Genomic DNA, 26,988 nt, shown 5'->3' with positions numbered 1-26,988 from the left:
AAATTTGAAGAAGCTTTTGAAATCAGGCTACCACTGCTACTGGATAAGACCATTCTTTGGATAAATCACCTGCCCTAGTTAAAGTTAGACAAGAGCAAGGAACACACTTTATGTGAAAAACACATATAAGGCAAACATTTCTTCCTTTTTCATCATATCTTGATACACTGATTTGTAAAGACTTATATCACAACCTTTGTTATAACTATTGCAACTCATTAAAACTGTATTATGTAATATATTTTGACTTTTGGTGTTGCATCCTTACAAAAAGAAGCTGGTCTGCATCAAGTTTCACGACTGCTGTGGGATTCCAAAGGTTCAGGATAAAAAATAAATGCCATTTAAAAAAGACATCTGTAATAATACTGCACATAGTTTTAAGAGGTCATCAAATCGCTTTATTCAAAAATACATTTTTCCATGTATTTTACACTTTCAGTTAAAAATAAGTAATTTGTTAAACTGAAAGAAACAATATCTTTTTAGAATTGAGATTTCTTTTGCCTTCTGTTGTCTATGGAAGCTATTTAAAAGTCCCTCACCTTTTATCAAGCATTATTTAAAGAATACAAGGATAATTAGAAGACTGTCAATATTACAAGGATTAAAATCACCCCCTGGAGAAGCGGGGTTTTTGAAAACCAGGGTAATTGAAAACCGTAATTTCCTTCAAAGTCCAGATGATGCATCTTCAAAAATATTTTTGGGTAACTTCTAATAATAGTATTAGATGACTCTCTGGAAACAATTATTTTAAAATTTCAATTGAAAAGATTTTGCAGGTAGGCTTGTATCTAGTAAATCATTCATGAACAGACTTTTAGAAGGGAGAAAATGTGAGAGAATACATAATTTTGTTGTTCTAATTAAAAATAAAGTCATAATCAGTTTGTTTGCATCTAATTAATAACTTCCAGTTTCTCTGAAAAGAACCAAGTTTTAAAATGACTGCTCTCCTGAAACAAATCTGAATTTTATCAAGCTTCCCTATAACACAGGAATCTTTATTCATTATTCTTACTTAAAAGTCAACCACTGCTTTGGATTTGCTAGGAGTATTTTATCAATTTTATCTTGGGATATGCCTCTAATTAGCATTTTAGGAACTATATTTTTAAGGATATGTGAATATCCATGACCTCCGTATTTCATCAACCTATTCTTAGTGTGCACATCATGAGCAATCAGAATTCTGTCTTCATAGCCTTCATCGATGAGCATACGAATCCTGCAAAAGTAAAAAGCACACCCATCAGTGAAAGGTTCTCTCTCTGCAGCAGCACAGAACTGAGCAGGATTTACATTTTTTACATTACTGTACTGCTGGACTGTATTATAACTGAAACCACTTATTTTTAGGTACTCAGAAGACACATTCCTTATATTTAATTGAAATTAAACCACTTATTTTATTGAATGAAAAAAACCACCTCTGAAAACATACCATCACACATACCATCAGAGTGGAGAAGGAAAACTCTTTCCAGCTGGCACATGACTTTGCATTCCCAGTCCCATTAAGTCCATGGAGGAATTCAAGAACTTCAGCATCACCAAGCACGAGACACAGGTTTTATACACAGGAGTAAGTAATAATTTCCTACGTAAGCTCCTTCTCAGCACGACTGATTCATGGGGTTAGTTCTTGCTGCTGTCACAAAGCTAGTCCCATTACATTTGTTAAGGACCAGACTCTGTGTGCGACGGGTCCTTTAAGAAGCCCATCTCATTTACACAAATACTGTCACATTTTTAGTTAATTCCCATTTAGCAAACCAGGTTAATACAAATGTTAAGTTGTCAGCATCATATTCCATATAGACAGTTATCATCCAAACATGTTTCAAGAATGTTCATTAAAGAAGATAAGTAAGAAAGACAGGCATTGCATAGTGCTAGCAAACGCCAGGAAATAAGAGGAGTTAATACAGTAGCCCAGCTAAACAGACTTGGCAAAATGACAAGTCAGCTTGGAAAAAGAAGTAATCCTTTTGGTCACTCCCTTGTAACCAGTCTGCTACAACAAGTCCTTCTGTTCCACATTTCACTCTGGTAACCTTAATCCCTTACTCAGCTCATTTTTTAGAATTTATTCGGTGGGTGTCTGTATTGCATGACTGTTAAGTTTCCCACTAAGCTTCAGTTTAGTTTGGCAGTAGATTGCAGCATTAAAGTGGCAGAAACGGACAGACCAGACCTGGAAAGTGCTCGTTCCTCACGAAGGCACCCAATTCCATCATTTGCCAGCACTGTGAAATTCTAATTCTTACCTTCCTGACTGTGCTTTGATCAGCAAGAAAGCAAATACTAGTTTTATAAGTAACCACACTATATCTGAAAGGCCTTACTGTCAGTTTTTATTATAATTAGTTATGAGGAGATACATGTAGCAGGATCAAGTCAATATGGGCAGCAGGAAGAATGCAAGTAAGATAGAACTTGGTAAAAAAATTAGCATCTTTCATAACACCATAAACTGCCATATAGTGCACAACACTACGTATACCATAGTATTACAACATCACAAGTATCTTCTCCAGCCTGAAATACAGAAAGGCCACAAGCCAACCAGAGAATGAGAGCAATGACACCAGAGGGACTAAGTTCTTTGCTGACCAAACATCCTAGAATCATCTTTCATATTTGGTCCCATTTCGTGGGTTGGGGAGGCATATGGTCCTTTATATTCCACATTCATTGCTGCTTTTTGCTCGTTCCTGTAAGTTTAGTTAGTACTTGCTTCTGACTCAGAGAAAAACTGTCCCTGAAAAAAATCAGGTTTTTAGTTGCATTGGCAGTAGATTGCAGCAAAAATGCATAAGTACACACACAGCTAAACTGTGTTTGAGTACGTATGGCATGACTACAGAAGTTTACGTTTTGAACAGACAAGACCTGAACATGTATTTTCCACTTAGTATTTTCATCAACACATTTAAAGGTCAATTTGATTTCCACCTCTCTGGTGCTGTTTGACAAAAAAACCCCTAAGGAGGTTAAAACTTACTTTTAAAAAAACCCACTGCCATCGTATGTCCAGTGTAGATGCATCAAAAGCCCAAGAAAATCCATTTAATGGCACATCTAACCCAAGTGCACATATTCACACCATACAATCAGAAGACAAACTTTTCGTATTTTCTTCCTATAAACAGCCTGCAAGAAATACTCAAATGCCACAGAGTTCAAGGAGAGACATCGGTGGCTGAGCACGTATCATGAATGGAATGAAAACTTTGCCATGGTTGAACAAGTACTTGTTAACCAAGGCATAGTCCATTCCTCTACACATACTCCTCAAGGTGCTTTTGTACAAGCTGACCTCCCATGGCACAGGAGAGGGGAGGAGGCACAGGGAGGGGAGCAACTTTACCCATTCTAAATATGAAAACTGCAGATTCATTGCAACATTTTAAAATACTGAGTGCAAGACTGAAGCCCTGTTAAGAGAGAGAAACTATTTCCAGTGTGAAAAGCAGCAGCAAACGCTTGGCAGTAAGTGAAATAGTAACCACGGCACCTTCTTAATAAGAGAACAGCCTGAAAACAGAGAATAAAAGTCTTGAGGCTACCCTAACAATGAGGGGCAGGGATGCTATGTCTGCAATATAAGTGAAAGCTATAAAGTTTTCATTAGTGATCAGGGATCACTAAATCTTTCTCATCAAAGAGAAGAAAATAATTGTTTCTGACTCTGGAAGGAAAAAAGACACAGGCAGGATGGCACCCCACCCCTCAGAAACCTTCCACTTCATTGCGCACAAACACTGCGGACAAACAGCACAGGAGGATCACACCTCCAGACAGAGTGAGAAACCCATTCCCAGCTGATCCTACCTGCCTCAGACAGTTTCTGCAAGGAATGCATCTCCTTGGCAATATCTTGTGTTAGCACAGCACAACAGATTTGCTGTGCAGCTAAGCTGAGACTGCATGTGCTGATGAGAAGCAGGGAAGAGGTATCCTGCCAGTGGGGCCAATATTTTCACATTGTGAGTCTGAGGAGCATGGGAGTTCTGAGGAGACAGGAACCTCATCCTTCAAAAGAGAGAAAGGGCAAAAGGAGAGGGGGAGGAGACGTAATAAAGTGCTTGAAGAACAAAAGACTGGTTTTCAGGATGGAAGCATGGATCAAATCCATCCAAGACAACCAATGAGTTTTGCTCGGTTAGTGCATTTGTGAGGAGATGTAACAGGCTCAGGTGATGCTCAGTAGCAGCACTAGGTTTCCAATACTATGTTTCAAACAAAAGGCAAACCCTAATGTAACTCCTGTATGTCCAGCCTTTTCTTTTTTACAGTCTACATAAATGCAGTAAATGATAAAATTCAACCAAATCAGCATGGAATTAGGATGGAGAATGAAGTTAAAAAAGCTCTTGATCTTTTTCTCAAGTAACTTTCTACAACACTATGATTCTACGTCTTCCTTTGCAGACAGAAGAAATTATACATGCTGCCCTAAAGATGTGACAGCAGCAGAAAAAAAAGTGTCGTTATTTTAGTATGAAAAAAGACAATTTTGAACAGCAAGCAGAATTACCCTGTGATGCCTTTAAAACAAGTTCCAATAATATTCATTTGTCAATGGCAATGCTATAGCTTAAACTGCATGGAAGCAGATACCTTGCAATTCTTTCATTGTCACTTGGCATGTCAATATCAGGATGGAACTGGTAGTGAAGAAATTCTGTACCAAATAGGTCATACTCTAAATAGCATCCCAGTTTAGCAAATTCCAGAAGTTTCTTTGTATCAAATATAGTCCTGCAGAACATATATAACACAAAGTCAGCATTGTAATAGAAAGGAAAAAAATCTCATGGTACAAGGATAGGTATCTTGCAACGTCCTACTTGCAAGGAACAAAACCAATAATCTAAGACTTAATTCACCCTTTTGAAAAACAGGATTTCTGTTTGACACATGCACCTTAAGCTAATACACAGCATTGTCTTTCTCACGTTCATCTGGGACTTCATGCATTAAAAAAACCAAAACAAAACCAACTCTTCCCCCATGAAATAATGAAAACATTTATTATAATCTTTAAATGGAAACAGGAAAGTTACTTACTTTTGATATCACTAAACCTCTCAACAGACAACCTAACAAGGAAGGACATTTAAGGAGGAGGTTAATTCACAGTGACATTTTAAAAAAAGACAATGGATTACTTACACAAGACAGATTTACTTTCCCAAAAGAGTTACAGGAGACAGCTACATCCAGGGCTTGTTTCATCCATCACACACTGGTAATACACAACTTTGTCTTTAGTTTCTATTCTGTACAGTGATGTTTCTAGATTGTCATTAGAACAGCAATATATCATTGTTTGCACTGGGATCTGGCCAGAACGCCTTAAGGAAACGCTCTCACCAAAATATATAATGGCACTGTGAGTACCTGGGACATGGGCTTTGCAGTAGATTTGAAAAGTGAAGGAACAAAGCTACTAAAACCCATCACTCATTCAGAAAAGAATGGCAACTGAAATAAGAGCTCTCTGGAATATTTTTTTTTCTTTGAAAACACTTTTACCAAGAGTATAAACTATCCAAAGGAAAACAAAAACACTCAAATGATACATTATAAATTTATCTTTATAACCACAACACAATTTTTTTTCGTCTAAGGAAAAAACAAGTTTCCTCAAGAACAGCACAGTTAACCAAAAGGGCAGTAGTTTAATTTTTTTTATTATTGCAGGTATTGATGTCACAAAGTAATTTTACCCTATACTGTTACACCACAGTCTGTTGCTATGGAAATGACTGATGTCACAATTTCAATATTATGACTTAACAACAGGATCAAGTAGGAGGAACAGATGGGTTGAGAGAGAGAAAACCCTTGTTCAAACAAGCCTGCCATCAGCAGGAGTCTAAGACTTGCCAACTGTAATTAATAAAAATGATATTTAAAAATAAATGTTACAGTTTACAGAGATTGAACTTTTATTACCAAATGAGTTTTCAAAGTGCAGAGCAAAAGAATGGGTGATATTAGATCCCGCCCTGCTCAGTTCTTGGGGATACAGTAGCCAAGAGTATTCATCCCTGTGCAGGTGGCAAAAACCACCCAACAACATATTTCCAAATCACAGCCAGAACAATTTATTCTGAAAACTACTGTTAGTGTTGTGCTTTTGGGTGCTCTGTCCCAGCGAAGAGCAGGAGAGCTTAATTTCATCAGCCATTGGGTCCTCTTGTAAGCCACATGCATGTAGCAGCAGCAGCAGTTCCCAGCTCAAATTGCTAATCTCTGTGCTGGAATTAGGTGTTCAGACAATATGTGCCCCCGAGCAGCCCTGAAGGCATGGAAAAGGAGACGGGACACAGGGAAGCATCCTGTAGTTTGGACCTCATCCATAAATCACCGCAGGGACATCCACCAAACATTATCAAACAGGCATTCTTAACGATTGCTGTGAGCCTTCTAACAAAAGCTACTCAAGTGAATCAATGTTGATCTCTACCAAGATACCTTTATAACCTTAATCCCTAATAAATGGCCAAAGCCAAGACTCAATAGCTTTTGCTTCCCAGCCTTTATCTACACCATAGTTTCACTATGGACACTTGCTACCTTTTGTTCTAAGGTGCTAAATTGCAAAACATGGTACCCACCATTTTAGTTTTATCATTTGCCTGTAAATCTACCCCAAAACTACCATTCTGTCTATGTCAAAAGCAGGCATGAAATATGGAGCTATGTACAAATTTATCTCACATTTACGGGATTGGGATGCTCCCACATGGATTCTTCTCACTGGAGGAGACTTAAAATGTTAAATGCACATTGCAAAGCCAAACTTCACAGTAGTTTAGAGTCTATGTTACAGCAAGTGCCAACCTGAATGTGTGAAAGTAATGATAGGAGGAGTATGAGGAAATGTCATATTGTGCATCAGCGGCTGTTACTGAAACTGCGCCTCTGTCTTGACCGTTTTCCTACTTCTGTTGCTTATTTTACACCAATAAATCACTGAATTCAATGATTTACAACAGCATATAAAGGCAAAAACCATAACTGGATGTTTATGTTTTACCAAAATGGCTACGTAAGTACCGACACCTGCAGCTTGCTCAGTCCTCTTTCATACAAAGATGTAAGTAATCAGTTTTTCTTTAAAAATGAGAGAAAAATATAGCTATAGATAAAATGGAATGCAGGTAAATGCATAAAGAATGTCCATATCATTTATATATAATCAAATATAAATAAAATTTCGTGGCACTGAATTTTATGCTCCTAAAATCCCCAAGTAAAACATTGAGCTCTGTGTGAATACAAAACACCTGTAGCTTGATTTACAAGCTCTTACAGCCTGTAACAGTTAGAAATTTGGAGCACAGTGCTCTTGCCTGTATTACACTCACACTGAGGGCAAACAATCCAATTGCTGAGAATCATATGACCACAAACAGTCTCCATTATTCAGCAACTGGCCAAACTAATCAATGCCTGGACATTTTCCAGCTCACCATGAGCAGCACAAGGTCACACAAAACTGATTTGGTAACAGAGGCTGTTTTTCTAAACTGGAGAGAGAAAAGCACCCCAATTCCTCTCCATGTCTGACGTGGGGCTCCTGGTTTTTGCTCCCAAGGACACTAAAAGTTAGCTCTCTGGTCTATGCTAAGAACTATCCAAAACCCAACTATTTTATTTTTAAGCAATATTTCTTCTGTCTGGTAGCAGAACTGAAACAGTCTGGCTTCTGTTTTGAGCTAGCATCCAACCAAACCAAGGAGTTCTCCATTAGTATCTGAGAGACTTTGGTCAGGCCCTTAAGAGTGGCCCAGTTTTCAAAAATGCTGGAAGCCCAGCAGCTTCCCACCCAATTTGGTGAGAGCTGCTCAATGTCCAGTGCTTTGTAAATGCAGTGATTTGTGCAGGGATACGATAGAATCCCCATTTTTTTAAAATGTGGCTACAGTTATTCCTAATCTCGCTCCCAGGCCTTCAAAGAGAGCGTTTAAAATCCCCAAATATCTTTATCAGTGTGAACCTAAAAGCTGATCCTGATTGAAGTGCTGGAAGCTCATCAAGCTCTATATAAGCAGTTTCATATTTTTAAGCCAGTATACTTGAAGATAATTCTTCATGTCATGATCCCAGCACACAACAGAAACCTCGCTATTTGCAGAATAGTTCCCCCAAACACCAGCGGGTTGTGGCAACACTGCCAGAAGGACAGCAGAATAGTCTGCTTACCTGTCGAGGTGAGACATCACTGTCTTTGAAGCATCAGCCCCAGCTTCCTGCAGAATGCGGATAATCTGGAAAGGTGCATCGCTGTTCCTGCCAGGATGGATGATAACAGGGCACCCAAGCTGTGACTGAGCCTGCGCTGTTGCCTGAAGCACTCTGTGTTCACTCTGAGTCAAAGGCCAGGAGCAACCTATTTCTCCCACCACACCGCACTTGATGTTAGTCCCATCCGCTCCATTGAGTATCTCATCAACAATAATGCCTGTAAGCTAGAGAACAGGAAAATTAGATTTTTGGTTATTAATACTATTTGTGTTAAATAGCATCAGATTTGGCCTATGGACACTGTGCTAGTTATACTCCTGAGGTCTTTCTGAACTTATTTAATTAACAGCTGGGTGTGTGAAAAACTGCAGTTAAAATCTGGTTTCTGTCAACTAACGTTATGCTAGCCATTCACTAAGACCAAAATAAACACAAAGCAAATCAATTTAACAGTATCCACTCACACAGTTGCCCAGGTTTGCCGGGAAAGCTGGTCTACATAAAATTTGAACGCTTATTTAGACTGAGACTAATTTTTCTTTAAAAAAACCAAAGTTAGCTCAGCAGGAAACCTGTGCCTCGCCATCTTGAATTGGCTCCAGAAACAATTCAATGTAATTTCTTACAAAACAAGGGCTCAGAGAATAAGGAAACCTTGTCACTTAGATAGGGAAGAAAGATCCTGAAGAGACAAGTTTAAGGCAAATCCTGCTTGTGGGAATGTCAACATAAAATGACAGGAGCTCCAATGACTTCAGAACTACAAGAACAAAGCTCAGCTGACAAACTTACAGGGTCAAAATTAGCTTGCTTTTAAAATATTTGTAAGCAAAAAAGACATCAGAATCTCCTAATAAAAGCACTTTGTTATAACAGCTTTAGTTTTTCTTTTCCAGAATAGGCCATGTATCTTAAAGAATACATTCAGAATTCAGAGCACGAAATGGCACTGATGATGACCTTCTAACTCTTTGGCCCTGAATGTTAGGGAAATCATGATTTTAAGGAAGAATAAAGTGAACAAAGGAAGAAGGAAGGTTTGCAAGCAAATCCAGGAAACGGAAAAACTCCACACCAATTTTCAAATAAATCTGTAACTTATCCTTACTCCACACCTTGCCTCCTCAATAGACTCATACAACATACTGGTAAATACTCAATCTACACACAAAAGTCAGTCCAAGCTATTACAATTTACAGCAGGTTTCTGCCCAACACTTTATCCTATGATACAGAACTCCTCTCCTGAAGAACATCTCTCCTGCAGCAACATCCTTGTGTCACTAAACAGCTCAGCTAGGGCTGGCAACAAAATAGTCCAATTGTCTTTGCCTAATCAGAAAACATATCATCACGTCAAATTCACTGGCAAATGAGGAACCACTGGTTATCACAGGTCAGTCACTGCACAACCCTTTCTAAGTAACCAACTGTCTTCTGGACTGGATTAAGTATTTATTACCTGCTAAGTACAGGACATCTGTGGGTGTCCAGCAGTCCACCAAATACAGAAGGGAAACCTTTGCCCCAAGGAATCTATTTGTATCAAATTTCAAGCGATGCAAGAATATTTAGGAAAACTAGTACTGTTCTGAACAGCTTGGGTCCTGTGTGGCTGGCAGTGCTGCATCACTTTACATCTGCTCAAGTTTTGACCATTGATTTTTAAAATTAATTTGACTCATTTGTAAACTGTGATAGATTTTAAAAAAATTTTCTCAGCTCTGTTCATCCGCATTCACAGCCTCCTGCCTTGGAGAGTTCCCTTCCCTCTTCTCCCTATCATCACATTTTCTTAATAAAAGATGAATGAATATTTATTATTATAGGAATATCTGGGGACCTTGGTCATTATTAACACATTGTCTTAGGCACTGTACAAACAATTCAATGTAGACTCTGCCCTGAAAAGTCTGGACAAATGGTAGAGAAAAGAGATATAACAGCCAGCCTGAGCAGAGCAATGATTTACAACTGTCCTGTAACTATTGCAATTATTTATGCTTTTTACAAGAATTCTGGGTGATCTCATTGGGAAGCAATTAGCCAGAAAAAGAGACAAAAGAGGCAGAAGGGATATACGCCTTCCTTAAAAATTGTAAAAAGAACAGGATAATTGGTGTGGTACCAGATGCCCACAGATGAAGTACTTCATTTTCCTTTTACTGTTGCATTATAACAAATCCCTGAGAGAAAAAGGAGCTTAAGAATTGGAAATGCTGACAGATAATCCCAGCACACACAAGTAGCATTGGTCCAGCTGTAACACACAGGCAGTAACACTGTTCCCAAGTTTTTCACATTGAGAACTTCTAGATTTCATCTGTTTTGCTGGAACTTCTCTCCAACTTTGACTCACCCAGGGGTAATTCATAGGAGAGAGACTCCAAAGCAATGGTTAAGACTTACCTGCTCCACTGTCATGGCCTGTGTTTGAGAAGAATGAGTGGAATCCACATAAAACCCAGCCCCAGCAATAATATGGACTCCAGTTTCTTCAGCAAGTTTCTTCAAAGTATTCATATCCCGACCGATTCCTGTGGTTGTGTTTTCCACTATCGTCCCACCACCTGCTGCTTTAAAATACAAGAGCTCCTCCTTCACAGCATCTGTTTCCTGATACAAAAGAAGGTTTTCTTTATGGCTGTAGGGATTTTGCTTAATCCAGAACAAGTTCTTCATCTCAATGGGCCCACCAGACAGAGGCTCTTGGCCTGGAGAAGGTGGACAAAAACAGCTGCTGTAGTTCATAGTCAAGTGTTCGTGAGTCAACGTGTAGCCAAGGTGGTCTGGATCCACAGGGCCCAAGACAGTCTGCGCTTTCCCTCCCAAGGAAGGCATTTTTCTTTAGCAAAAGGAAAAAAAAAATCACATTAAAAGAGTCTGGGAAGGAAGAAGAAAGGAAACAAAAACATTTCAGATGGAGCCAATATTTCTTACAAAATTTCTGAATTCCCTCCTCTCTCTCACGCATGTACCTACATCCTGTGTGTGCTCGCTGGAAAGTTTTCAAATGCTGTTTCCAGTAGAGTGGTCAACATGAAAAACAAAGCATTCATTTTACTCAACTGTGCTTGTACCAGTAGTCTAGCAACGTAAAAATACCACATTCCAGTACAGGGAAAGCATCATCATTTATTGTGCTATAGTCAATATCACATTAAGATAAATGTTTCCTATTTAATAACAACCACTGTATGTTCATTTAGGATTCTCTGCTCTTCAGCAGCTGTCAAATTTTGTCAGCTTGAGCCACCAGATGAACATACTTGGCACCAAGGCTGAATATTCATTACTGGTATGTTCATTTTATTTATTTGTGTCCTCCAAGACTCACTATCCCCCTCGCACGCCGAGGAAGCTGTCCGTGTTTGGACACCTTGGCTGCCCCTCTGTATGAGGAGCACCGGGATGGGGGTGATCATCTGCTCCTTAGACTTCAACAGAAGCTCAGGTTCTCCTGCCACCTGCGCTGTGGAGGTCTGGAACAATCCAGGACAACTCCTCCAAAGCCAACAACAGTCGCTAAAGATACAGTGTGGCCCCCAACCAGCGAGGCAGAAGCCAAAGTGCTTTTCCCATCAGCTTCATTGCTCAAATATTTTACCAGTTAAGAACAAACCTTAACACTTAATTTATATGGCTCAGCCTCTAAGAGACTTTTTTCTTCATCTTTAACATGAATGAAACAATGTCATTTCTCAAAACTTCAGCTGAGCAGTGACAAAGATATACGTTGAGGCTACCGTCTGCAGTTGGTTCATGTAAAAGGCATCTGCGCTGTGCAAGTTTGGCCTGACTCGCTACAGGTTAGAATTAGCTGCAGCTCTCCCCATTGGGATTTTGGGGTATTTTTTTCTTTTGGGGGTGGGGGTAGCCTTTTCCGTTTATGTGCCATATCAACATTAAACATAGCTGACTACCCAGTTCATGTTAGATCTTCCTGATGCTAGTTGGAAAGGCTTGAGGATATATAGTTATAATCCCCAGCCAACCAAAATCATCAGTTATGAAACCAAATACATGTTTAATCATGTCCAGAGGACAGGACTAACTAGAGCATGCATTATTGATTAAAGAGAGGGTCTCTCCCATTTCTGTCTCCCTTTTAGTGAATAATATCATAAACACAGGTTTGTTACTGGTGAAGCCCTCAGAGGACACTTTCCTTTTAACTGCTAAAGTTAATCTACCAGGATGACAGAAAAACTGAAATCTGAAGGGCACTGAACTCTACATATCAAAGGGCACAAGAATGTCGAGGTCTCTTTGGGGATACTTTAATCTCATGAGAAGCAGTCATTGTCAGAGTACCCATGTACGAAAGTGACCCTGCAAAAGGCAGATATCGCCTGCCTAGTGAAGTCTGTAGTGCTGCCAGTTATTTTAATATGAAAACTTGGCCATCCATAAGAAAAAGAAAGGACTGACTGACTATGTTTGCTTGCCTTGTGTAAAAGCAGACTTAGGAAGAACTGTTCTTTTATGAATTTCATTTCTAGACTAGTGTGTTGACTTGTTTGAGAAGGCAGAAGAATAATTACTCTCAGAACAGACTGCTGGCTGATTAATATAATGATTTATTTTTTGCCAAATAAATTAGGAAGTGCATGATTTCAGAAAACATTATTCTTGAGCAAATAATTAAAAGCAAAATACCTGTCTTAGTCAGAAATTGCTGCTAGCTGCAATTCAATTAAGTTGTCCAACCCAGTCACTAATTCTATCTTTGAACAAAGCTGGTGCTCTATAGAGCAACCCCCTATTTTGGAGAAAGTTCAACAATCTGAGTCATTCTTATATGCACAGCAAAGAGACTAAGATAATTCTAAGATAATTGCATTACCTTTGCTTTTTTTTCCCCTTTTTTTTTTCTTCGTTAAATATCTACACTCTGGTATTTAGTAAAACCCTGGCAGCATAAAGAGTGATAACTTGTCTTTGCATTGGAGACACACTTTTCTTTCCCCATGTTCACTGACAATTTTCAAATCCATTTATTAAGTTAGGAAAACAAACCTATATAAATATTTTGTTATATAATTAAATATTATAAGATAAAACTTGACACAAAGTGATTACAGTCTGTTTTCTTAACAAGTCTCCACTTCAGTTTTTTAGTTATTTAATAGTGCAGCCACTCAAAAAGGCCACTCTAATCGAATATGAATTTTTGCTCACTTTCAGATTACTACTTTGATAAAAAGTTGACTTTCAACATTTGTTCCCACTAATTCCTTTCTGACACAGTTAATTTAGATTATCCTCAATTAATCTGGCCTGACCACTGCGAAGCCCTATGGCTGCATGTGTGAGATCTTCCTATAGGCTGCCGTCTTCTGATTTATAACAGCAGGAAACATTTAAAATTACCAGTTCCAGTGCCAGGTCTCTCTTGTAGCAGATATCAATCTGTTGCTTTTTAGACTCTAGATTTCAGATTACAGCACACATACAGAGTTTACAGAACCAATGCCTCCTATTGAACCTTTTGATTTAGGCCAAGGATTTTTATAAATATAAGAAGCACCACAAAACCTGAAACTGACACAAACAGCATTTAAAGTAGGCCTAATTTTATCTGCATGAAAAATATGATTAATATTAATGTCTGTGCCTGCTTACTAACACAGTTTTAGAAACCCACCGATTTTAATAAAAATATTATGAAAAATAAAGACACCCAACAACCTGTGACTGGAATGATTTTTAAAACCACTGTCCCGATATCTTCTGTACTGTCATTTACACAGATTATGCCCTGATTATGCTATAATGAGACATTATTCCTAATAAGATTCACTTGATGGAACCAGAATTTAATTAGTGTCTTTAAAACAGATTTTAGGTGCAAACAGCTTTTAAATGGAATAAGGACTGCTGCTTAATTTAAGCATGTATACGTTACTATAGAAATCAATGTTCATGTGCTTTAGTAATGACTTGCATGCCATGTTTTACACAGACCTTTCTTCTGAGAAAGTTTCTTCTTTCATATACTGAGGACTGAATTAATATAATTTCATTTAGCCATCTAAAATGATGTATGTCTTCTGCAGAATAATCGTCTAGACCATTTAATGGTGGAGATGGAAAGACATATCCATAGGCAACTCATCCAGCCTATTTTGAATATTTGTAATAGAACAGGACAAGTCACTTCCTGTAATATCAGCCTCCTTTCATGGACTACGGAGGGAGCCAAGAAACAATCCTGGACAAGACAAGTATATTTTAGATGGTCCTACATAAGACGTGTGAATTATATTTACTGAATCTTAACCCAATCTGAAGGGAGGGGGAAAGGTGCCAATTCCTATGACAAAAGATAGGTAGGCTCTTACCTGGCCATAACAGGTATTTTGGTTTTGGAAATCACTACTTTATGCTGTGGTATCAACAAGGTGCTCCTGCATAGAACAAGGCTTCTCTGGTCTAGGTGCTGTATAAACAGAGAAATAAATGGTATTTCTGGAAAATTACATATTCAGATAAAAAGATATAACCAAAACTTATATTATTTCACAACAGCCTTGAAACAATACCTTAACATTTCTGTAATATAAACTCTGGACAAATCTTTACAACCACCAATTGTATGGTGCGTAAAATACGACTCTCACCATTAGCCAACTATTAAAATTGGTGAAGTAAATATTTTTCCTAGAGGTATTGTTAAGAGAAAAGAGACTTGCTGCTAAAAAGGTCATGGTACTGCATTCCTCACTCTGGTAAAAACTCCACTGAGTTCAAGAGATGTTTTGCCTGAATACTGATGACAAGATTTGTGTTTCTGCTTTTCCCATCTGAAACTTGCGCTTCAGTCATTGTGTCATTTTAACGGTCTTGTAATGGGAAGTCTCTCTAGGTTTGGATTAGTTGCTTCCTACAGTAATCTCATATTGCTGAAACATTATAATCGCATAAACACAGTTTCCACATGCTAACACCGCATTTGTTTTGATTTGGTAAGCACATTTTAATGGTATTAGCACAGATTCTCTCTAGACTTGTATGGGAATAATTTTATTGCCATTACATTACAATGTGAGATGACAGCAACACTAAATCCACACTGCTGTGACACAAAACTTACAAAAAAGCAAAAAGAATGGCTCGATAGGTATTTATTATATTCAGAAAAAGTTAAACACAGCTGCCATTTAGAAACAAGGGCTGCCCTGGCTGCATCAAGAGCATTGTAAGTGGGTCTTTCCTATATATATATATCTTTCCTTTCCTACATATGTAAGTGCACTTTCCGTGCAGTCCTAGGAAATGTGACATAGCACAGGTTCGCAATATATTTACAGATGGAGGAGATGCTTTGAGTGTTCAATTCTACTGTGAGCAACCTTTACAGAGCATGGAAAAGCCCCAAATTAGAAATATATGACACATCTGTAGTAAATTACCATCAGCTAGTCTATGCTGTGTTATCTCACCATTCCCCACATGTAAACATTTTGCAATGAGGGAAAAAGTTAGCAAGACAAAGGAAGAGGAAAGGCAGAGGGTAAGAGAACATGTGTAGAATATGTCAGGAAGAATTTAAAAAATGAACTTCTTTCTCTCTTCCCCCATGCTTCTGCCAACTCTGTAGAGGTTTACAGGGTGGAAGGAACTCAATACTGCCAGCATGGTTCTTCCTCTTCCCCACTAGACAAGCAAGTTTTCTGACTTCTCGGACAGATGGGTTGCCAGATCTACTTTACCTTCTTCAAAAATTTATTCACAAGCGCTAATTACAGGACAAACATGCCTGAAACCCAACTCTCTCATACGCTGGTTTCAAAAAGCATGGCTTTTTTGCTCATGCACAGTGTCAACGAAGTGCAGCGTGCAGCTACAAGGGGCTGTGGAGCAGAGTTCACCACAACTGGATGGGTGAGAGCAGCAGTAGGAGTGAACCTGCATCTGCTCCAGAAGGACAGATACAGGCTTCCCTGTCATTTAGCCCAGCAATTCCCTCTGCATCCCTGTCTGCACAGGCGTCCAACAGCCTGCGACGCCATACTCCTACATGGGCACTCTCACAGCACCACTAATTGTCTCTGTGTTATGCAAGATAACAGCACATCTCATACAGCTTTTGGGCTATTTTGCCCAAGAAACAGCATTTGGAAATGGAGTAAAAGTACTATGAAAAAATTCAGGTTTCTGGGCAAACTCCTCTCTCTTCTGCAGAAATGGCAGATGTGCTTCTCTGAAAGTGACGCGGATTATTCTCATTAAAGTAATATTTATTCTTCCCTCTCTTCATAATTGACATTGGTGTTTTTCTTCTCCCAAACTGGAGCTATGAGACTATCATGATTTGCTGAACTTCAAGCTAACTCAGAAAAATGAGCCAAGGAAAATAAGCTTCTCTATTCAGAGGCAGTGTTTTCCTTTTTCACTATGTTCATACTCTGTTAACTAAAAAAAAGTATCATGACAGCTTTTCATAGTACAGCCCCTTGCCTACTGCAGAAGTGCACTAAGGGGACAAGGACACTGGATGTATAGTGCTGGCCTTCCTCCTAGTTCTCAAACTGCGTAAGGATGGCACACTAGTACTTCCATGAGCATCAATACTGAGGAAACCCTCTGTGTCCTAAGGATCGATGTCCCACTGGAGATTTTTCATGCCTTGACTAAAGCTCTTCTCAGAGAGGAGGGGAACACTCAGAGTGCCTCTCTCCTACAGGAACTCCTGTCTAACCCCATACGAGCATATATTGCAGCTCCTCCTTTAATGGGGCACCTGTAGTTTCCCATCTTTGGGTGGCTATATTTTCATGGAACAAGTAAGAACCTCACCATTTCGGTACTCTCTCGACTGGGTAGAAATTGGCCAACAGATTCAAAACCTAGAGAACTCAGGGGAAATATTTAAAAAGCATCACCTATCCCTACCTTGTTGCCTTTTTTCCTGAAACACACTGTTCTGGAGATAGTCAGAATAGTGGGTTAATGCAGTGGCCTTCAACGACCTAGCTCTGGTCCCAAAATCATTCAGAAACATAAATTTCCTTAAGAAGCCAAGCTAAAAGAAACACTAAATATTGTTTTTTTACTAGATTTTCTATATATGCTTTGAGCAACCAAAAAACTTTTACACTATAGAAGTGAGAAGGGATACTGGAAGTAAGACTTTATATTAAATTGCTATGAAAAAATTAGAACTCTAGCCAAGCCTTACATAATCTTACAATGATAAGCAGAAGTCCCAGCAAAATATGCATGTACACACACCACAGCAATTACATTGCTTGAGTGGCACTGGCAATGTTCTACAACGTAAAAGCAAAGTCACTTAAATTGTAAGAGAAACTTAAACACTATTACACATACGTGAAAGGCCAATATATTGATTCGCTGCCCTCAGAACCTCCAAAATGCACACTCTGGGGAAAGGAACTGGGCAAGTGAGAAGCAAAGCTTTCAAATGTTCACCTGAAAGGGTAAGTGAAAATTTTCACTGTGTACTCCCTCCATTGCTCAGCTAGTGGCAGACACAGACTTCTCATGGTTTGAGGGTCACATGCTTGCTCTAGCTAGCTTTTGAGCCAGACATACATAAAACAAGTTTCTTCCTTACAGTTGAACAGCCACACCAGAACAAAGTGCAGCCTCTCATATGAATTTCACAGTATGGCCATACCTTTGGGATCAGAGCAAGCACATGTGATCTGCACATGACCATGTATGCACACGTACAGTGATTTGCCCCAGCGGCAGAGTTTAAGTCACTTAGTATGTAATGCTTTGCAGACTTTTTTTTACAATGAAGTTCAGTTGTTGTAAGCACAATAGAGTTGGACTTTTATTTTACCTTATTTCTGTGCAGATAACAGTCTCAAAACCTAGGCTTCTTCGAGCAATGTCACATTGAAGTTTCTCTTCCTCAGAGAGATCTGAGACCAACATCCCCATAAGTGGTTTTTCATCAACATCTCCTTTAGAAGAACTTCAGGGAATTTTACATTTTGGGCAGCTTCCAAAATTACTCCTGATAAAAGGTCAGATAAAAATTCTCCCCTAGGGTCCAACAGTACATTAATTATATTTTACATGCACATATAGTGATTTTAGGCCAAAAATCAGGACTGAAGTCACATTACGCTATATGCAAATATGGGCTGAATCCTGCATGCTGATGCATGTGTTTGCATTCTTAAGCCTAAACAGAATCATATTTCCTTCTCATGGGTACGGGGCTACAAGCACACACTCTCTTTCTTGCTAGGACAACATGATATAGGAAAAAAGTTTGTGCTTTGCAGAAACACATGTCCAGTCTTCATTCCCTCTAAATTTCAAATTTGAAACTTAAGCATACACATAACTCTACTCTTACTGTTATTCTCATTGACTTGAATTGGTTTTCTCTCTATTTAAGGTCACATACGCTTAAATATTTTCACAGAAGCTTAAACATTTCAGTAAGCATGTTGGATGGGACTTACTTGTGCAGCACCATCACCAAGAGCCACACCAAATCAGTCTATGGATCTTTACATGCAGAGCTAAAGAGAAAAGGGATGGAGGTCAAAGACACCAAAGAACAGATATCATCCTTCTCACCACACATATCTCTGCAATGGAAGTGCAATGTTCATTACTACCTCCTGGTCAAGACTGGACATTACTAACTAGAAAATTCAGATGAATGAACCCCAAGGTCAGCTTTGTTGCAGAACATACCAGTCACTGATTCACTGAGGCCTGTGAAGCCACACACAGTGGAGAACAGCATGGAGATGGGGTTTAGTGCCTCATTCAAGATCGCAGACCGCAGCAACTGGGATAAGCAGGGACTTCCAGAAAACCACTTTCTTTAATAGTGAGCAATGGATTTAGATGCACAGAACTAAATTCAGTTTCCCAGTACTGCAAACAACTGTATCCCAAACCTTGCAATCAATCTGAAGACCCACTGGAAAAAAAATACCCCAAGAAAAACCTTCACAAGTTTCAACTGTGACTGTTCTGCTATGGCTGTGTCAGGAAACGGAAGCCGTATGCTCCTCCCAAAGTCCACTTCTGTTCTAACAAGAAACTAGCCCACACAAGAAAAGTTAATGTGAGCCAAGTGAAAGCTTAAAGCTGATGAGTGTAACTTGAAGAGTATCTTTTAACTTAGAGACTGTCTTTATAGAGTCTGCATGCTTTGTCAGTGGTCAAAGGCAATGGCCTCTTGCTTGTACAACTCCCAGTACTAAGTTCTTACCCACAGCTGGGTACAATAGTGAAATAGCAGGAACAACCAACAACACACAAGCCAACGAGACCGTCAGGTCTCCTGCATATCCTTCTGCTTTCTTTCCAGATATTGCTGAATCTTCAGTCTTAACAAGAACTGGACAGAGAACCCTGCCACTGTTTTTTTTTTTGTACCACAGAACATGACATCACAGTATTTCTGAAAGAAGATACAAACTCAGTATCTTTGTCCTGGAAACTATTAATTATCTGTTTTTTTAAAAAATCTTTGATACCCAATCTAAAGTGAGTAACACAGAGCCAAGTCCTGCAATAAAGTTTACAACCCTCAAGAGTTTGAGCAGTAAGACCAGTTGAACATTTCCAGACCCATCTGACCCATCTGCCAGAAGGTATGCAAATCACAGCAAGGAAAGCTAAATTCCTGTTATTTAGTTGTCACTACAGAGACCCAGGACAGGGCAAAGACAACTGTGGGATACAATTCTCCCTTTACACTTTGAGGTAAGAAGTGAGATTCTGAAAGAGCAGAAAAAGAGGGAGTACCTCAGCAGGTAACATACCACTCTTCTTTGGTCCTCCTTCCTCCACAGAAGTTACTTCAGGAAAAACCCTGTGGCTTTGGCTCCATGCAAAACTAAGGTTTCAGAATATCTTTGAGAATAGTGAACCTATATGTTTCAGAGATCCGACTCAAAAATTGTGATTTACTTAAAACTGTCATATAAGAGACGATGGTAGTGGTGGTCTTTCTTCTCCTTATCCAAGTAGTTAAATACTTCTGAAACATATCCCAGCCCTTGCTAGGATAAAATGCTTTTCTTGGATTAGTACCCACATACATATTAATATCAGACCAAAGACATGGCCACTGCTTAGAAAATTCTAAGGAAACTTTTTAATTTGTGACCAGAAAGTGATGTTAAAGCAGAAAACCTGCCCTACCAGTTTTGAGAAAAAGAGGACATTTCTTTTTAGAACTAGGGGGATGGGACACTCCCTTTCCCTTCCAATACAGCTGGTACTGCAATGACTTCTATATTCTCCAGAAACACAGAAGACCTAAGTTCAAAACTGCTCTGAATCAAACCAGGGACTTGAACCTTAGGCTTCCACAGCCTAGATGGATTTCTAATCCTCCCCCTACCAGACAGGTGGCCAGTCTGATGCAAGCAGAAGTCTCCTTTCTCTGTTTTCATGAAACCTTAAGAAGTCTTGGTTTCAGCTTACTAAAAAATGAACCTTGTTCAGTATTTCAAATTTTGAAAGATGGAAAAAATATTTTAGATCTGCATCAAGTGAAATAAGAAATAAAATCCACAGAATGTTCAGAGAAGCAGTCCTTTAATAAACATAGAACTCATTGGTGCCATATGCTTCACTATATACTGATTTTTATATGTGAGGAGCAACCTGATGGCTCCCGAACCACAGAGGGAAGCAGTGACACTTGTTCCTGCTCCGCTGCGCATTAATTTAATAAGTTAGCACTGGTCACCTATATGAAAGGTAATTAAGCATTTGAATGCCATTGTTGCCACCTTTGATTATAACTACAAAAATGAATGTGATGATGGTGACATGATGGCAAATATTATGTCTGTTAAATTTCAAAACATGAGAGGCATTCATAATAATAAATGACACTTATGTAGTCTTTCATATAACAATCCCAAAGTACCTGACAAAATGATACAAAACTACCTATTACAAGCATCGCTTCACCCATCACTGAAACACAGCCCCCAGCAGAAAGAAGGCAACAACCTTTAAACACTACAGAACATATTATGACAGTGGACGTCAAATAATGTATCCAGTATAAAGCACAGGGGAATTCCAGACAAGCAAAACACAATTTTCGAACAGCAAGTGACCTCCAGCTAAAAATCTGTTTCATTCAAGAGTTATTACAAGCCTCTAAAATACAGAAGATACCATCCTTAACAACAGACATGCCTAAAAAAAGAATTATATCTACAAGTTTCTTAGAGATCATATATATTCATGTACTTGCTAGGCCAAAAGATGCTCGTCTGAGTTCCTCACCAACAGGACTTGTATGCTTCAACATGGGACCATGTCACCACAACACAAGACCTGCTGCAGAGGGGCTGCCAAACACCCAAGGCCACTGGTGGGCCATGGCTTGGCTACAGCGCTGAACCCCACTTGGCAGAGGGGACCTGAACCTCTCTCACTCAGAACCAGCACTCCTCTCTGCAGCTCACCAAACTGCTGCAAGGGGAGGAGAAAGCAGGGCGTCTGCTGCAACTGCGTTCTGTAAAGGGCAGCACACCTCAGGCCACGGAGAAAGTGCATGCTGTCTGGATCCCAACAAGGCTTGCAGGCAAGTCTGCAGCTTTACTGTTGAGCCTTGTCAAGCTTAAGCAACTCTGGAAGCATCTTGCAGAGGGCTGCGGGTGCTTCCAGATGGAGAGGCAGCTGAAGGCAGGCTCTGAAGGTCCCAGGTTTGGATTGAGACATTTGTTCCTTCACGGAGCCACCCTCAGGGACTGATGGGAGAGGAGTACTAGAGAGGATATAGTGCCAATATTTAACTTGTTATGACTGTACAAATATTAAATACCAGCACTAATAATAGCAGCGTAGCTGCACTCACACAGTGAAGCCCGACTGAGCTAGGGGGTTACTCTGCTGATAACTATCATCCGATCCTGTGAAACGCTTTTCCAGAAGGAGGAGATGTTAACCACCTCACGCTCCACACCTGCTGCGGGTCTCCCTGCAGGAGTCCTGCCTGCCCAGCGCCGCTGTCCCGGCCACGGTATCCTCCCGCGTCCCGCCGCCGCTCCCCATCCCACACCAGCGGCCCCCTCCGCCGGGGCTGCACCCGGGCGGGCCGGGCTCCGCCTCAGCGCCCTTATCCGCGCGGAGCGAAGGCCCCTAAGCCCCGGCACCCAGACCTGCGCTCCCCGCCACGGAGCGCTGGCCCGCCCGCCTCAGGCCGCCCGCCCGCCTCTGGCCGCCGCCTCCCGGCGCGGCCCCGGCCCTGCAGGACCGCAACGCGCGGCCGTTAGCGGTCGCCCTCCCCGGCTCAGGCCCTCCCGCACGGGCAGCGGAAGGGGCGGAAGCAGCTCTCGCCCGTCAACTCCGGCGAAGTTTCCTGGCCCGGGCGCCTGTCGGGCCGAGGTCATTAAGGGCGAGCCCGGGACGGGTCTGGGCCGCGGGAGGACGCGGAGCGGCTTGGCGGGCTGAGGAGACGCGCCCCGGGGCCCCGCCGCGCCCGCCCGCCCGCTCGCTCACCCTGCGGGCAGGACCCTCCGCCGGCAACACGTCAACTCCGCCGGCCTCGGCAGGGTCCCCCGGCTGGTGGCCCGCCGAGCGGGGCGGGACTTCCCCGCCGCGGCCCGGCCCCGGGGACGGGAGCGGGCGGGGGAGCGGGCCGGGTGCGAGGGCGGCGGGGACTTTGGACCCCGGGGCGCCCCGGAAGGCCCGGCGAGCGGCAGGGGAGGGGACCACTGCCCCGCTGGCTGCCGGCGGGGACCCGCCCGGCTCGGTGCCCGCGCTGGGCCTTGGCGCTGGGCCCCCTCCCCGCCACCCACGGTTTGTGCTCCCCAGAAGCCCGTTCCGCCTCGGAGTGAGGTGCAGCAGTGTTTTGTGCCAGCGTTGGCTCCAAGTACAAATGAGAGTCGGTGGATGTGAGCATCCTGCCTGTCCTTGCTTGTACCCCCTGTTTACACAGCAGGGAGGAGGCTTGGATCCACTGAGTCATTTTGGGGGGTTGGGAGATCACGCAGAATGCTTGGGCTTGCAAGAAGCAATATTTTCTAATTTGCCCTTGCAATGCAAATAACAGGGAAGGTTGAAGAGGCGCTTCCCAGTACTCACAAACAGGATGACAATGACAGAGATTCTGGATAAAAATGCAGGTGCAAAGTATGAAATGAAAACAGAGATGACACCAAGTTCTCACACTTCCACCTAGGATCTCAAAAGTGTCTTATTTCCCTAAGGCTCACAGCATCCTGTGTGGTACTATTCCATTTTATAGAAGCGTAAACAGATGCTGGCAACATGGCTAGCAAAGGCACAAAGGGCAGTGAACTCCTCCAGCCCTCGCATACAGCCAAAGCTGCAGCAAAGCCACCCTGTGCACTGTGCAGACATGTTACCTGAACCCGGGAAGGAGAGCTCAAGCTTTTCTGGGAGAAGTACTTGCTGTTCTCGTTGCTATCCATTCTACTTTGACTCCTTCCCAGTCCCCGTTTGTACCAGGTTGGGGCCAGCAATGGCCCTGCATCATGCTGTGCAGAGCTTCAACCTGTGCTCAGCGCTGCAGCATGGTGCCTGCAAATGGATTCTGGTGTGCCTGCCTTCAATACGGCTGTTCATTGCCTGGGGGAGCTGGATCCTAGCTTTTATTCAGATCCCAGATAATCCTGTGATGCAGAAAGTGAGTGGGCAAAACTGGGAATGAAAGCCAACGCATGCTGATGCTCAGGCCTTTTATCATCTATTTTACAGTGAAGGACAAAAGTGGAGTTAGTGGATGAAAAATGAGGAGGGTGCAGAAGTAAATAACTTCAGAGAGGTAGGAGGTAAGAGAAAGTTGTGCTTTTATGAAAGTGATGGAGAAATGGAATTTCGGCTTGAAAAAAAAAGAAAAAAGCATTGTGAGAATACTAGACCTGAGGGGTAGAGTCCACAATGACTGGTGATATTGGTGTGGGGAGGGCTTGACCTTTAGGATCTCAACTGAAAGGGAAGTTACTGCCCAGTAAAGGGAAAGTAAGGATGAAGAAGGTGAAGCAAGTGAAATGCTTGGGGTCTTTCCCATTAGCAGCCAGTCACCACATAAACGCAGCAGTGATTAATACAGATAGATGGCTAGAGCTAAGCTGCTGGGATGGTTCCAGTTGTCAGTGTCACTTGTTTTTATTTGCTTCTCATACGAAGTCAAGTGAGTATGGGTCCTGCAAAGATTAAGTGGAGATATGAAAGCCTGTCATTTATAATGCCTTGTATTTCAACATGTTCATATTGCTGGGCAATCAATGCAGGAGAAATTATGTATGAGAGCTATGTTAAAAATAGTCATGCAATGCTTTATGGGACATCATTTGTCACTGGCCATATCAAACCTGTTTTGAAGATTTGCAATGAATTTTACATAAGGCCTGCACTTCTACATCTCTTTTGTGTTTTAAAATATAAAAGCAGTATTAAAACTTGGGTAGGTACAAAGTAAAACCATATTCAGTCTGCATTTTTACACACACAGAATGAGCTTCTCTTTAAAGCAATCTTCAGTATGTCCAAATCAAAGTAAGGTACTATATTTTTATTTTTTATGTCCTTGACTTCAACCTGCTACAAAACAGAGGCTTGTAAACATAAAGTAATGAGACTGTCTCGTTCAGACCAAATGTGTAGTGAACAGTGAAAACAAGTCAGCAGCTGGCAGACTCTATACATATGACACTGTATTCACAATTTAGGTGATATACAACCTTATGTAATGTATCTGGCATTTGTATCCCCTTTCCCAAGTCTGAAAACGAGGCTGTGGGCTTCCTAGAAGTATTGAATTGGTTACCACATTAAATGGCTCATGAAATTGGGGGAAACAAAACTCCCCAAAAATGCCTCAGCTATGTTGCCATACAAATAGCTGTGGCAACTGTCAGTAACATCACAAACCGGAATATCCATATTGCATGGTTCAGAAACAAGGACCAGAAGTTTACTATTAAAAAAAAGATGTTCTTTATTTTGCCAGGTCTGCACTAAAGAAAAGCTTGGTGTCAGTAGCTTTTGTAGAAGTTACAGTCTGTTTGGGGCTAAATAATGCCTGTGCTTTTGTTCACCTCCATCATGCAGTTACCAAAAGGGACACTGAAGTCAGTGACTGATCCTTTTCCGATTTGGGACACTGTTGTAAACTGGGTCCACTATGTAATGGTAGTCACAAAATAAGGACCAGATGCTTGCAGTGCATGAGCTTCGGTAGCATCTCTTCTCTTTCCAGGGGTGGAGGAAGAAGAGAGCAGACCAGTAGGTGCAAAGCCAGACCTGGTGCAAGGTAGTCACTTCAGGGTGACCTAGAGGGAAGTGCCGTAAAGGGGCCACACCCAGAGGGTGCACAGAGGTACCCAAACCTGGGTGGGATTTCCCAGGACAGAGAGGCTGTGACAGCCACTGCAGCCCAGGTAGCTGTGGAAACAGCCGAGCCGCTGCGCTGCGGCCCCAGGGACGGAGTGGTCCTCCTCTAGCCTGAAGTCTTCTGCTCGGGTGTCTCACAATTACTCAAGTGTCACAGAAGATATAAAAACCATGCCACGTTTTGGTTTAGTCAGAGAGCAATGGATAATGTGTACACTGGCTTAAATGCAGTATCTTCCTTCTTCGAAACAAGCCCCTTTTGGGGGGCTGTGGTAACAGTGAAACGTTGTAGCGTTCACGAGGCCAACTAATGTAACTGGAAAAACAGACAAACTTCTACGCACAAACAAGCACTTCTTCAATCTGATGCTGTATATGAGTTTTTCTTCTGGCATGACTTGAAGACAAGAGAATTCCAGTTTGCTTTAATAAAAATTAGCGACTGAAGACCACAGATTACTATTATTCTTTCTTCAGAAAGATAATGAGCAAGGAAAGGAAAATGAGGCAAAATGTAATTTCAAGCAGTATTTGTGCAAGGGCCATTGCAAACATAAGCATTTGTACATACCGTGGAGAAATGGGAAGTGAGAATATCACTTGCACACATATACAATATAATCCACAATTTACAAGTTAGTAGCATGAATAAATAGGAACCCCAGAACATAAAAAACACTGCAGAGAAAATTCATCCGGCAAGGGTAAAATATGCAAAATTTAATCCTTCAGGGAAACCCTTTATTGATCATGATAAAAAGGCCTCCCCACCCACGCTTTCAAAGTGATTCCATAAATTGAGAGGATTAGAAAGAATAATTTGCTTGTTAGTCTGGTATATGCCTGTTGCTCTTAAATGACAGAACAACAGAGAGGAGTCCTTCAGTTCATGCAGGAGATGAACTGTATGGTAAGGAGGATTTTAAAATCAACCATGACTGTTTGGAAAGGGCTCCAGGTGTGTCTTTTTTGTTTAGGAAGGGTTTTTTTTGATTAGCAGTGTTATTCAAAGATGACAATGGCTGTTCTTGAAAAATTCTGATGTGCTGCAGATGTAGGTACCAGTCTGAGTGTTAAATTGCAGGCGCTCCAAGGAGCAAATAAAAACTGGAAGAAGTAAGCAATACATAATACTTAACTGGAAATAGCACAAAGCTATTCATTAACAGCAAAAGTAAATATGCCTCTGAAGAATATTAAGTTACAGTTTTCTGGAGGCAAAAGGCAGAACAATGTTGACTTTGACTAAAGACTTACTTAATCTTACATTCTTAGTTATTATTTGAGTTAGTGGAGGGTACTTAGAAATAGCCAAGCTAGGCTGATCGTTAAAAAAGTTTGCAGAATTCAGCTTTCACATTATTTCAGAATGCCATTTCTCTCCTT

At 41.1% G+C, this 26,988-nt stretch overlaps 1 protein-coding gene across 6 annotated transcripts; it reads right to left on the bottom strand.

The window, feature by feature from the left end:
* Window positions 1–384: 384 nt before the first annotated feature.
* Window positions 385–22,874, bottom strand: PTER (phosphotriesterase related). 6 transcript variants are annotated; one of them, XM_072854382.1, is made up of 8 exons: window positions 18,958–19,760; window positions 18,720–18,779; window positions 18,086–18,220; window positions 14,613–14,710; window positions 10,678–11,113; window positions 8,227–8,492; window positions 4,630–4,770; window positions 385–1,231 (listed from the first exon to the last, which is right to left on the bottom strand). In XM_072854382.1, exons 4-8 carry the CDS (start codon window positions 14,618–14,620, stop codon window positions 1,021–1,023), a joined length of 1,062 nt encoding a protein of 353 aa, XP_072710483.1. In that variant the 5' UTR covers window positions 14,621–14,710; window positions 18,086–18,220; window positions 18,720–18,779; window positions 18,958–19,760; the 3' UTR covers window positions 385–1,020. The 6 variants fall into 6 exon arrangements, with proteins under 6 accessions (XP_072710483.1, XP_072710484.1, XP_072710480.1 ...); XM_072854383.1 differs by lacking the exons at window positions 18,086–18,220; window positions 18,958–19,760 and adding an exon at window positions 22,744–22,874; XM_072854379.1 differs by lacking the exons at window positions 18,086–18,220; window positions 18,720–18,779; window positions 18,958–19,760 and adding an exon at window positions 22,744–22,874.
* Window positions 22,875–26,988: the final 4,114 nt, after the last annotated feature.

Source organism: Ciconia boyciana, chromosome 2 (assembly GCF_034638445.1).
Source record: "Ciconia boyciana chromosome 2, ASM3463844v1, whole genome shotgun sequence".
In the NCBI taxonomy this organism is placed as follows: Eukaryota; Metazoa; Chordata; class Aves; order Ciconiiformes; family Ciconiidae; genus Ciconia; species Ciconia boyciana.
Note: the sequence above shows the minus strand (reverse complement) of the source record. Positions and strands in the feature narration are given on the sequence as shown.

Coding starts and splice junctions, on each gene's coding strand:
- PTER (XM_072854383.1), bottom strand. Junction 4,771..8,226: donor GTGATGTCTCACCTCGACAG/GTAAGCAGACTA, acceptor TATGTTCTGCAG/GACTATATTTGATACAAAGA. Junction 1,232..4,629: donor GACAATGAAAGAATTGCAAG/GTATCTGCTTCC, acceptor TTACTTTTGCAG/GATTCGTATGCTCATCGATG.